Source organism: Salvelinus fontinalis, chromosome 11, assembly GCF_029448725.1.
Source record: "Salvelinus fontinalis isolate EN_2023a chromosome 11, ASM2944872v1, whole genome shotgun sequence".
Classification (NCBI taxonomy): domain Eukaryota; kingdom Metazoa; phylum Chordata; class Actinopteri; order Salmoniformes; family Salmonidae; genus Salvelinus; species Salvelinus fontinalis.
Genome location: NC_074675.1, coordinates 28,961,193 through 28,974,704, shown reverse-complemented (window position 1 = coordinate 28,974,704; position 13,512 = coordinate 28,961,193). Strand labels below are relative to the sequence as shown.

At 42.4% G+C, this 13,512-nt stretch overlaps 1 protein-coding gene across 1 annotated transcript; it reads right to left on the bottom strand.

Annotated features, from left to right (window-relative positions):
- Positions 1–5,841: 5,841 nt before the first annotated feature.
- On the bottom strand, positions 5,842–9,851 carry LOC129865453 (uncharacterized). Its single transcript, XM_055938264.1, has 2 exons — positions 6,610–9,851; positions 5,842–6,515 (listed from the first exon to the last, which is right to left on the bottom strand). The coding sequence occupies exons 1-2, from the start codon at positions 9,080–9,082 to the stop codon at positions 6,505–6,507; spliced, it is 2,484 nt and encodes an 827-aa protein (XP_055794239.1). The 5' UTR covers positions 9,083–9,851; the 3' UTR covers positions 5,842–6,504.
- Between the last annotated feature and the right edge of the window lie 3,661 nt (positions 9,852–13,512).

Genomic DNA, 13,512 nt, shown 5'->3' with positions numbered 1-13,512 from the left:
GAAGTCGGGAATAAACAAGCTCCGACTGGGAAAATAAGTTTTGAACGATCATCCAACTCGGAATTGTAAATCCAGACTCTTTCTAGAGCTACGACCTGAAGATCATTGATGTCATCATGATCCGACCTTGTTTTTTCCGTGTTCCCAGTTGTCTTGAAAGCACCATAAATCCAGAGAATGCCAGACTTTGATGACAAAATTTGCCTACGAAGGACCGCCACACAACCTTCCTTTTCAAGTGAGCACAGCACAACAAGGTAAGTCCAAAAATGTATTGTATGTTGCTGCATGATGTAATATGCCAGGGAGATATGTATACTATAGCTAAGAAAGTAATACTAAGTGTATGCTTTGCTGTAAGACGTTAGTAGCCGTTGTGCATCACCCTAATAATTTGGTCTATTTACCCCTCTTAATTTTGCCTACTGTTCTGACTTGGTGGTGCACATGTAGCCTATAAACTGTTTTAAAGAAATGTAATCATTGAATACTGTAAGAGCTTTTATTGTCTGCTTATATGCCCCCTGTATTTATCCTATGGTTCGGACTTGGTGTACAGGGAGAACACTAAGAATAGCCCATGTTCTGAATTCTGTCTCTGTACATTTTCAAAAGTGCTAAACAAATAGTTATATTGACTACGTCTGTCCTAGCTCGCTCATTAATGTCTTTATCGAAATTACTGATTACCTCTTATCCGCTTGTCGTCCCCTTATGCCATAGTTTGTACATCTCAATTGTCATTAGAAACCATCTCACCTGTTGAGGATGGGGGCGCTGTTGAGACTATTTATGCTAATTGGGTAATTTTTGAAACGGCTTCCCACAAAATCCTTGATCGTACAATATGCATATTATTATTATTATTGGATAGAAAACAGTCTATAGTTTCTATAGGAGTTGAAATTTTGTCTCTAAGTGGAACAGAGCCCATTCTACAGCAATTTCCCTGACATGGAGTCAGATTTCAGAAATGTTGGCCACTGTTCTGAAGTCAGTTAAAAGGGCACTGTTATTGCTATGACTATACGGACACTTCTTACGTCTTCCCCTGGATGCCTTTACGTGATGACGATTCCAATGGGGTCGATTGCGCGTTCACAGGCACTACAAATGAAAAAACCCTGTAGCTAGCAAGTCTTTTCTTGGTGCGTAACGCGCGTGGAAGACACCGACCCGCTCCTGTTCCAAGCGTTAGTTTAGCCTGTTATATTTCTCCGGTCATCTTTTCACTCGTTATAGGAGTTAAAAACATCATAAGGTAGTTAATTTAAAGCGTTTTATAGCAATTTATATCCGTTTAGTGCGATTTTGGGACATTTATTTTTGAAACGATGTGAATAGCTGGGCACGCTTTTCAGTTCATCCCGAACGCAGTTGGCATTTCCACATGGCAAGAGGACAGCTTTCCACCAAAAGACGATTACTCCCAAGAAAGGATCCTTTGCCCAAGATACTGATGGAAGAACAGCTCATAGTAGGACATTTTTATTATGATAAATCGTGTTTCTGTCGAAACATTTTAGTGGCTTAGGACGCCATGTTTTTTGACGTAGCTTCGCTTGGCGCAAACTGTATTGAAAAGTAAGGATAAATTAAAAAATGTAATAACGCAATTGTATTAAGAATTAAATTGTCTATCAATCCCTGTCCACCCTATATTTTTAAGTCACGTTTATGAGTATTTATGTATAAGAGTAGATCACTGTCTAAGTGGAGCAAGGACATTTTCTGACCAGCTGAGCTACATTTCACATTGTCTAACCATGATTTTGGTGGCTAAATATAAACGTTTTCGATCAAACTCTATATGGATTGTGTAATATGATGTTACAGGAGTGTCATCTGAAGAATTCTGAGAAGGTTAGTGAAAAAATTAATATATTTTTGGCGATGTTGACGTTATCGCTCACTTTGGCTAGAATCAATGCTGGGCTGCTATGTGCTATGTGCTACGCTAATATAACGATTTATTGTGTTTTCGCTGTAAGACACTTAGAAAATCTGAAATATTGTCTGTATTCACAGGATCTGTGTCTTTCGATTCGTGTATGCTGTGTATTTTTACGAAATGTTTGATGATTAGTAAGTAGGTAAACACGTTGCTCTAAGTAGTTTTTCTATTCCATTTGTGACGGTGGGTGCAATTGTAACCTATGCCATCTACCTGAAATATGCACTTTTTTCTAACAAAACCTATCCCATACCATAAATATGTTATCAGACTGTCATCTGATGAGTTTTTTTGTTGGTTAGGGGCTATAAATATCTTAGTTTAGCCGAATTGGTGATGGCTACTGGTGTTGGTGGACAAATAAAAGATGGTGGATTATGCTAATGTGTTTTTAGGTAATAGATGTACATCTTTACATATTGTGTCTTCCCTGTAAAACATTTTAAAAATCGGACATGTTGACTGGATTCACAAGATCTGTGTCTTTCATTAGCTGTATTGGACTTTAATGTGTGAAAGTTAAATATTTAAAAAAAAATTTTTTTTTGAATTTCGCGGCACTGGTTTTTCAGTGGGGGGGGGGGGGGGGGGGTGTGCCGCTAGCGGCACGCTGATCCTAGACAGGTTTAAGCAAGTCAGCCATATCAGCTATGTTTTTTTAAAGGCAGTAAATGAGCCTGAATGAACTATTTTGCTGCCAGACAAGGCTCTGCTGATAGCCAGGTGTAGCAGTGGTAAGTTGTTGGGACAGCTTTATGTAGTGTTTGTAGTGTTTGTAGTGTTTGTCACCATTATAATGCAATTAATTTAGTGTTGTGTAGTGTTGCCCCACCAAGACTTAAATGCTAAAATCACCACTGCTGGCGCTAAGGGGAGGGGTGGCAATATTTGAGGTGTCCTTAAAAAAGTCACAATTTCATGCAGCGCTAATGGGAAGTTTTAAGACTCACAAAAAGCAGGTCTTAAAGGTAACAGTTGATGATAATGGCATGATTTTGACAGCGGAAGCCAAGCCCAGCCCAGCCATGACGCACAGTGCCAATGGAAGGAGAGATGTGCCTTTTGTGCCGGTGAATCTCGTATTTAGAAACATTAAAAAAAACATTTATTTCCCCTCTATTTCGTTTAATTTGATTTTAAAAAACAAGAAATTATGAAAATAATGTCTTGAGACATTGGCCTTTATTTTCAGCTGGCGCTAAGTGGGTGCAAGTGTCAAACACACGTTAGTTTGCAATTTCATCATGTAAAAACACACGTACAGGCATTTTCCAGCCTTCCCCTTAATCAACGCTGGTTTAGCAGCGTTGCATAGGTGCATCTTTTTATCCTGGCCATTAGCCCAAAGTAGCTTATAAATTAAGGGTTTTTAAAGGGTCTACTGATCATTTTATTACGTTTTTTGCCCTCCTGCTTTGAAAAAATTCACAATTGACATACCTGCATTTCGCTTATGCAAGTATATCCATCCCCAGGGAAGGGGAAGGAGAGCGGTGGAGGGAAAGAGAGGGAAATAGAGAGAGCAAGGAGGAAGGGGGTTGGATTTGGAGGGGAAATGGGGACAAGGATGAAGGATGGATAGATTAGGGAAAGGAGATAGAGAAATTAAAGGAACGTTGACCCTAAGGTGAAGAAACACAGACGTAAATAAACAATGACAGCTGGTGTCCCCATATGACTCAAGCCCTACCCTGCAGCACTGAATGATGCCAATCAACACACACACCACCAGTAATACATTTAAGTCAATCAAATTGAAATGAAAAATACACAATGAAACAATCAGTTGTGTTTTAAATGATAAATGAAAACTAGTCTTTCTTGTTCACAGCCATTGTGTAGGTAGGTTTGAATCCTTTTCAGACAGGAAAATGACCTTTTTGCTGATATACTTGTAACAGGGATGGTGAGCGTCAGTTTCAGGAGCGTGCATACCTCGGGTAAGTTGGTGGGCAGGTCATTTTTCACGAGTGATTGCAGCAGCTCACCTGGTGGTTTGTGGAAGGAGGCATCAGCATAGATTAGATGCAGCTCCTTTTTCAACCTCTGGTTGTCAAAGAAAGGGCACTTCTGGAACAGCTGTGTGAGTACTCTCAGGAAACCCCTCTGCCTTAGAGTAATCAGGAAATGACCCAGGATCAAGTACAAGGAAGAAGTCGAGGCTCTTCATGTCAGAAAACCTCTGGGTCATGTGTAGGTTAGTTCCATTGAGAAGTTCGAAGTGCAGTCATCGGTATCTGTCCAGGGAGCTTGGGTCATTGTCAGAGTTGTCCCAGTGGTTTTATTTGTATTTATTTATTATTTTACCAGGTAAGTTGACTGAGAACACGTTCTCATTTACAGCAACGACCTGGGGAATAGTTACAGGGGGGAGGAGGGGGATGAATGAGCCAATTGTAACCTGGGGATTATTAGGTGACCGTGATGGTTTGAGGGCCAGATTGGGAATTTAGCCAGGACACCGGGGTTAACACCCCTACTCTTACGACAAGTGCCATGGGATCTTTAATGACCTCAGAGAGTCAGGACACCCGTTTATCGTCCCATCCGGAAGACGGCACCCTACACAGGGCAGTGTCCCCAATCACTGCCCTGGGGTATTGGGATATTTTTTAGACCAGAGGAAAGAGTGCCTCCTACTGGCCCCCCAACACCACTTAACTTGACTCCCTGCTCATTTTGATGCAAGCCACGACAGCATCTTTTGCGTCTTTCATCTTCCATTCCAACCATCTGGACAGTGTTGTCATATATCCCTTGAAACTTTGCATCACTTCTGATGGCTTTCAATGTATTCAGTGTATTTTCAACCCGTACACAAGAATGTCTTACGTCAAGATATTTGCTTTGCAGGCCCTGAAACAGTTAGTTCTGTGAGCAAAAATGGTCTTGAAAACACTAAGTAAAAAAATTAACATGAACTCCTTCAGTTTCTGTTTCAGAGCACTGCTCTGGGCAATTTAATCTTTATCTCAGCCGAGCTATAAAAAAAAAACTAACAGGAATCTCTTCCACATAACACCCTTATCTTTGACATAGCGTGCTCTGATTGTCAACTGACATTTGCAGGATATGTCTGTGGTGTCATCCATCTGGACTGCTATGAAAGGTGCTGAACTGATCTAACTATAAATTTCACTTTGTAACACGTCTGCAATGCTCTGAATGATGTTATTCTGTATGGTGTTTGATATACCTGTAAATACAGTGCTTGTCGCAAGGTGTTCAGCCATGGCAGTACCGAACTCTGCAAATGCATTGACAAGTTCCACAGAATGACCTTTAAATCTTGTTGATGACTCGTCACGCCTACTGAAGGCTTGCTCCTGCTCTCCCAGGTACATTACTGCGATGACCAGTTGCTTCAGAATGTCTCTGTTTTTATTCACCTGTTCGTTGTGCCTCTGGACACTGCGGCCTGGTTGAGAGCCTCGTTCATCCGGACTCGACCAAAGAGCTTTACTTTCAGGCTCGCCACAATGTGTTTTTGAGATTTTCCATGTCGGTCAAGTGACCTGTCCAGGTTTGTAAGATCAGAAAGACGAATGGTGGTCCAAGGGTTATTGAGCAAACATGTGCTTTTGTCAAATAGAGGGGATGTCCGGCAAAACAGCTTCTTTAGCCTAGCACACCCAGCTAGCCAGTCGGACCGATTGTAATTCTCAGTGCTGAAAGATCAGGTCCCACCCTGTGCTCTTCTCCCCTGCACATGCACAATATCCAATTTTGGGGTCTGTCTCCCATTTGTCACGAACCGGCTCAAAGCCCGTAACAAAAGGGAGACACGTGGAGATAAGAAGTAACAAAATATATATTTATTAAATAAAGAAACTATGTATAATATACAATGGTGTGTGTAATCAGTAATCAGTAGTGTAAATGAATGTTTTGCATGGATGAATGTGATAATGCAAGGTGTTGATAAATGCTAAAACAAACAACCAAAAAGCACAACCAAACGCAACAAAATCTATCCAAGTGTCTGTATGGAGAGAGTCTCCTTGATGAATGGGGAAGTGGTGATTTTATCCTGGGAGAGTGGGCCCAGGTGTTCCCCATGTAGCTGACGACCCTCCCAACTCCACCCACCGGCATCCTAATAGGGAAACAAGAGCAAGGAGAGAGAGAAAACGGTAGACAGAATGGGAGGGTCGTCACATTCCCCCCCATAAAACCGGGGACCAACAAGGACCCCGGAACAACATACCGCCCTCTGCGTCCCAAACTGACACAGCACTTGCGTCCCAAATTTATGAGGGGTACGTGTTCCCTCTTCCAAATTTGCCCCAGCCAATCTCCTCTCCAGACCTCAGCAACCTTTGTGCACGGGAAGCAACCTTTAAGAGGAAAGAAGGCTCCCCAGACCTCAGCAACCTTAATACATAGGAAGCAACATTTAAGAGAAAAGAAGACACCCCAGACCTCAGCAACATTAGTGCATAGGAAGCAACTTTTAAGAGGAAAGAAGGCTCCCCAGACCAGGACGGAATAGACAGGAAAGACAGAACCTGACCATACAAACATTCAGGAAGAGGGCGCACGAGACCACATCAGCTACAACCTCCAACGAAAAGAACAAAGTCCTTAATTTTTTTTAAACTCCCAAACGATTCATAGCCACTTCCCAACGTAACAGACTACTCATTTCACTCTACCTTTTTTTTTTTTTTTTGTACGAGGCCAAGGACCCACACAGTCAATGATCGAATACTCAAAAGGTTGGCTGAGTACAGGAGTAGGAAACCGTGGTACCGTCTTAATAGCTTGATTAGGTTTACCAGTTAATTGACAGGTGTGACAAGTTTTGATGAAATCAGAGACATCCCTCTTTAATCTAGGCCAAAAGAAATGTCGTAATATGCGATGGTATGTTTTCCTCACACCCATATGTCCAGCAACACCATTGTGAGAAGTTGTCAAAACCAACTCACGAAGCTTTACTGGTACCACAACCTGACTAATCGCCTCCCCCAGAAAACGACTACCATGAGACACCCACTTTCTCATCAGGACATCCTCTTTGAGAAAATAGCAATGGGTGACATCTCCCAACTGTTCCACAGGCACAATTTGGTCACGCAACTCTTCCAATGTGGGGTCAGTCCGCTGCGCACTGACTAGATCTGAGTGGGTAACAGACAACGGAATAACAGGGAAAGCCGTGGCATACTTCTTTGTGGTATTCTCATCAGTCGGCACAGTGACCAGTTCGCCACGACTCATAGAACTCATCACTGCACACGCACGGAACATCCCTGGGGAGCTCTGTACACTCTCATCTGGAATCTCAACAACTGACGGCTTTATGGGAACAACTCGAGATGGAAACACGACAGGCCATACACGATCACCAGCCAAGTTATTCCCAAGAACAACGTCAACACCCTCAATAGGCAACGAAGGACGCACCCCCACAACAACCTCACCTTTTACCAGCCCACAATCCAACATCATTTTATGTAATGGAACTGAAAGAGTGTTCAAACCTATCCCCCTAATTAGAACACTCTTCCCCGAATCAGTCTCAGCTGAAAAGGGTAACACAGACTCCAACACAAACGATTCGGAGGCACCTGTGTCTCTCAAGATCTTCACTGGCACCAATTCCTTACTCCCTAATATAGACACAAAACCTTCCGTAATGAAAGGTAAATAGCCTGAGTGAATATGGACTTTCACCTGCCCCTGAGACCATGTGTCATGAGTGAACTGATGTGAAACAGGCGCAGCTAACGCCGTAGGCTTAGATTTAACGTAATCACGCGTACTGAATTTGTCCTTTTCCCTGAGAACCGGACATTCGTTTTTCCAATGACCTGAATCATGACAGTAATGACACTCTTGCCCAAAGTCAGCTCTTCCACGGGATTCAGGCTCAACCCTAGTTGAATTGAACTCTGCCCGTGAACCAAAGTATCTCGGTGAGCGAAGCCCAAATCTATCCGAACGCCCCCACTCATTCCGAATACGGGGCTCTGCAAAGACTCTTTTGTGAGTTAACATATACTCATCCGCCAAAACCGCTGCTTCAACGACATTCTTTACTTTTCGTTCGTTAATATACGTGGCAATACGATCAGGGATTGTGTCCTTAAATTGCTCTAACATAATCAGATCACACAGCCCTTGGAAAGTCACAACTGCAGAGGCAGAACACCAGCGATTAAACTGTACAGATAATTGTCGCGCAAACTCCACATGAGTCTGTTGATCATCCCTTTTTAAAGTTCTAAATCGTTGGCGGTAAGCCTCAGGGACCAATTCATAAATCTGCAACACAGCCATTTTAACCTTATCATAACAGGTACTGTCGTGTACACTAAGAGCTGAATATGCTTCCTGCGCTTTACCAGTCAGCACACACTGCAACATTAAGGTGCGGTCAGAATCAGGCCAACTCCTAGCGTCAGCAACACGCTCAAACAACAAAAAGAATGTCTCAGGGTCCTTTTCATTAAACTGAGGCAATAACCGTAAGTTCCCAACAATATCAAATATGTCCGGGGCACGACCAAAAGAGGAACGACCCCTAGGTAAATCTGGATCACCTTCCCAGAACAAACTCTCCCCTGAGATCTTTCCTTCCCTAACCAACTCTATCCGTTCTTGTTGCAACTTGATTTTAGCATACTCCATATCTTGTTTAAATGCTAATTCCTTTTCATACTTTACACGATCATACTCTAGCTTCTCACGATCATGCTGCATATCTAATTCTTTTTCATACTTTACACGATCATGCTCTAGCTTCTCACGATCATGCTCCATATCTAATTCCTTTTCATACTTTACACGATCATGCTCTAGCTTCTCACGATCATGCTGCAGCTGTAACAGAAGCAGTTCTTTCTGCTGTTCAAAAAGAAGACTACTAGGCCTAACCGATGGAATGGCCATTGCAACGTTACGGGGAGATGACCCCTCAGCAGAGACTGGCCCAGTGATAACTTCAAGAATACCACTCTCCATCAGATTGGCCTTCAATATCAACCTAATAGAATTCTTTAGACGTTTATCACTAATTTCAACCTTGTAGTGTTCAGCGATTTTCAACAGCTGTTCTTTAGTACCTAATTCTAACAATTCCTCTGATGGAAAGCGAATGAACTCATCTACATAAGACGCCATAGTCAAAAAAAATATTATCACTCTTCCCCTCTGCTGAGCACACCAGACCACAACCAGAGAAATGACAATCACCCTGAGCACCACAGAAGAGAGATGAGATACGGAGCTTCCCCAAACCTACAATAACTCAACCCTAGTCTTCGTGCGGATTTGCGGTGGGTATTTACGCACTGTAGCCCGCTGGCAAGGTAATAAACCCCCCAGCACGCTGGCAGATTCCACCAAGCCACGGATGTGCCCCCGAGACAACTGCTCAGTCCACAGACACCACACAAAAATAACAAACATTAACCATGCCCAACATATTCCAAAAATGAAACACGTCACTAAGCCTATCAGGGGTAAAAGGCTATAGCTCCGGGTAGTAAATTCCACTACCCTACCAAATCTCCCACTGAGGTACACAGCCGATTACTCACCTCCTCAGACCGATGTCCCAACAGAAAGTAGAACAAGAGTTTCCAGGCTGGGCAGGGCCTGGAAACTAACCATTATACTCTCTCTCCAACGCAGCACACAAACCAAACAACAAAGGCAACCAATACTAGGCCTATCAAACTCAGACCAAATATGTAAACCAAACACGTACCTCCACGATCTCCCAAACCAGTACGTTCAATTATCCCGGATGAGCCCCCACTTGTCACGAACCGGCTCAAAGCCCGTAACAAAAGGGAGACACGTGGAGATAAGAAGTAACAAAATATATATTTATTAAATAAAGAAACTATGTATAATATACAATGGTGTGTGTAATCAGTAATCAGTAGTGTAAATGAATGTTTTGCATGGATGAATGTGATAATGCAAGGTGTTGATAAATGCTAAAACAAACAACCAAAAAGCACAACCAAACGCAACAAAATCTATCCAAGTGTCTGTATGGAGAGAGTCTCCTTGATGAATGGGGGAAGTGGTGATTTTATCCTGGGAGAGTGGGCCCAGGTGTTCCCCATGTAGCTGACGACCCTCCCAACTCCACCCACCGGCATCCTAATAGGGAAACAAGAGCAAGGAGAGAGAGAAAACGGTAGACAGAATGGGAGGGTCGTCACACATTGTCCTTGATTTTTAGCTGCTGCTCAAATGACAATTTTACAAAATCGTTTTGAACTAGAAACTCTAGATCCCCATCTCCATCCATAGCTAGCTACTTCAGGACACAGACCAGAAGATAACAGTGACGTTTTGCTTTGGTGTGATTTGATTGGACTGAAGCCGAATCCAAACTGGCCTCCCTTGACATTTTTTTACTTTTGAATCAAGACCATTCAGAGTTGAGCTCGCTCATCTCAGCTCAACGCTGATTGGCTATTTTTTTATTTTTTTTTATCAAGGGAAGCAAAACGTTAGCTGGCTTCCCTTGCTATTAAATTCAATGCTATGGGCGGCAACATGTTATACTCTTTTTGACCAGACAGCATCCGATACATGGGTTATACATAGGCTACTGAGAGAGAGGGGCGCTGTGTCCCTGGCTCTGATGATTTCTCCATTGAGATATAGATTCAGCCTGGTCACTTGCAAACTTAATAAAAATTTAAAAACACAGATATGAAAAATAAAGTGTATATATTTATTTTTTTATTTCACCTTTATTTAACCAGGTAGGCTAGTTGAGAACAAGTTCTCATTTACAACTGGGACCTGGCCAAGATAAAGCAAAGCAGTGCGACACAAACAACAACACAGAGTTACACATGGAATAAACAAGCGTACAGTGTGCAAATGGTGGAGGAGGTAAGGCAATAAATAGGCCATAGTACAGGTCATTTCAATTTAGCAAATTAACATGGGAGTGATAGATGTGCAGATGATGATGTGCAAGTAGAAATACTGGTGTGCAAAAGAGCAGAAAAGTAAATAAAAACAATATGGGGATGAGGTAGGTAGATTGGATGGGCTATTTACAGATGGGCTATGTACAGCTGCAGCGATCGGTTAGCTGCTCAGATAGCTGATGCTTAAAGTTAGTGAGGGAATATAATTTTTCAGCTTCAGCGATTTTTGCAATTCATTCAGGTCATTGGCAGCAGAGAACTGGAAGGAACGGTGGCCAAAGGAGGTATTGGCTTTGGGGATGACCAGTGAGCTATACCTGCTGGAGCGCGTGCTACGGGTGGGTGATGTTATCATGACCAGTGAGCTGAGATAAGGCAGAGCTTAACCTAGCAAAGACTTATACATTTTCTGGAGCCAGTGGGTCTGGCAACGAATATGTAGTGAGTGCCAGCCGATTAGAGTATACAGGTCACATTGGTGGGTGGTATATGGGGCTTTGGTGACAAAACGGATGGCACTGTGATAGACTGCATCCAATTTATTGAGTAGAGTGTTGGAGGCTATTTTGTAAATTACATCGCCAAAGTCTAGGATCGGTAGGATAGTCAGTTTTACAAGGGTATGTTTGGCAGCATGAGTGAAGGAGCCTTTGTTGCCGAAATCGGAAGCCGATTTCTAGATTTAATTTTGGATTGGAGATGTTTAATGTGGGTCTGGAAGGAGAGTTTACAGTCTAGCCAGACACCTAGGTATTTGCAGTTGTCCACATATTCTAAGTCAGAACCGTCCAGAGTAGTGATGCTAGTCGGGCAGGCGGGTGCGGGCAGCGAACGGTTGAAAAGCATGCATTTAGTTTTACTAGCGTTTAAGAGCAGTTGGAGGCCACGGAAGGAGTGTTCTGTGGCATTGAAGCTCGTTTGGGGCTTTGTTAAAACTTCTTGTGGGCAGGGGCCAGCATTTTCACTTTCGGAAAAATAGCATGCAAAAATTCAACTGCCTGCTACTCATCCCCAGAATATAAGATCATATATAAAATCATATCTGTGAGAATAACATAACCTATATAGCAGGCAAAACCCTGAGGACAAACCATTCAGAATTTGTATTTTTTTGATGTCACTGTCTTTTCAATGAGATCTTTTAGAGACACCAGATTTCTAATTGACTTGCTTGCAGTTCCTACCGCTTCCACTGGATGTCACCAGTCCTTGGAAATTGGTTGAGGTTATTCCTTTGTGTACTGAAGAAGTAGGGCTATCGTAAATGAGGGTCACATGAAGTACATTTTTTGAGAGAGCCACGTTACGAAAAAAGTTGCGTCAGTTTGTTTTCTTTTGTATTGGACACAGATCATCCCGTCTTCAAATTGATCGATTATTAACATTTAAAAATAACTAACGTTGTATTACAAAATTAGTTTGAAATGTTTTGGTAAAGTTTACATGTAACTTTTGATATATTTTGTAGAGAAGTGGCGATAGTTGGAAACTGTGTTTTTCTGGATGAAACGGTGCAAATAAATTGACATTTTGGATATATATCGACGGAATTAATCAAACCAAAGGACCATTTGTGATGTTTATGGGACATATTGGAGTGCCAACAAAAGAATTTCGTCAAAGGTAAGGCATGATTTATATTTTATTTCTGCGTTTTGTGTCGTGCTTGCAGTGTTGAAATATGCTACTCTGTTTGTTTACTGTTGTGCTGTCATCAGATAATGTTGGCTGGATTCACAACGAGTGTAGCTTTAATTTGGTATCTTACATGTGTGATTTAATGAAAGTTTGATTTTTGTATCATGTTATTTGAATATGGCGCGCTGTATTTTCCCTGGCTATTGGCCAGTGGGACGTTTGAGGGTGTACATGTTTACGGATTTTGGGTTATACCTGGTGGGTTCCTTGATAATTTGTGTGAGATTGAGGGCATCTACCTTAGATTCTAGGACTGCCTGGGGTGTTAAGCATATCCCAGTTTAGGTCACCTAACAGAATGAACTCTGAGGATAGATGAGGGGCAATCAATTCACATATGGTGTCCAAGGCACAGCAGGGAGGTGAGGGGGGTCTATAACAGGCGGCAACTTAATTCTGGAGAGATTCATTTTTAAAAGAAGTCTTTTAAAAATGTATTTTGAAGACCTGGAAAGTATGACAGAACTTTGCAAGCTATCTCTGCAGTAGATTGCAACCCCTCCCCCTTTGGCAGTTCTATCTTGATGGAAAATGTTGTAGTTGGGGATGGAAATCTCAGAATTTTTGGTGGCCTTCCTAAGCCACAATTCAGACACTGCAAGGACATCAGGGTTGGCGGAGTGTGCTAAAGCAGTGAGTAAAGCAAACTTAGGGAGGAGGCTTCTGATTTTAACATGCAAGAAACCAAGGCTTTTTCGGTTATAGAAGTCAACAAACGAGAGTGCCTGGGGACACGCAGGGCCTGGGTTAACCTCCACATCACTCGAGGAACAGAGGAGGAGTAGGATGAGGGTACAGCTAAAGGCTATCAAAACTGGTTGTCTAGTGCGTTGGGGACAGAGAATAAAAGGAGCAGATTCCTGGGCATGGTAGAATAGATTCATGGCATAATGTACAGACAGGGGTATGGTGGGGTGCAGGTACAGTGGAGGTAATCCAAGGCATTTTGTA

Coding starts and splice junctions, on each gene's coding strand:
- LOC129865453 (XM_055938264.1), bottom strand. CDS start 9,082: ATGGCGTCTTATGTAGATGAGTTCATTCGCTTTCCATCAGAGGAATTG.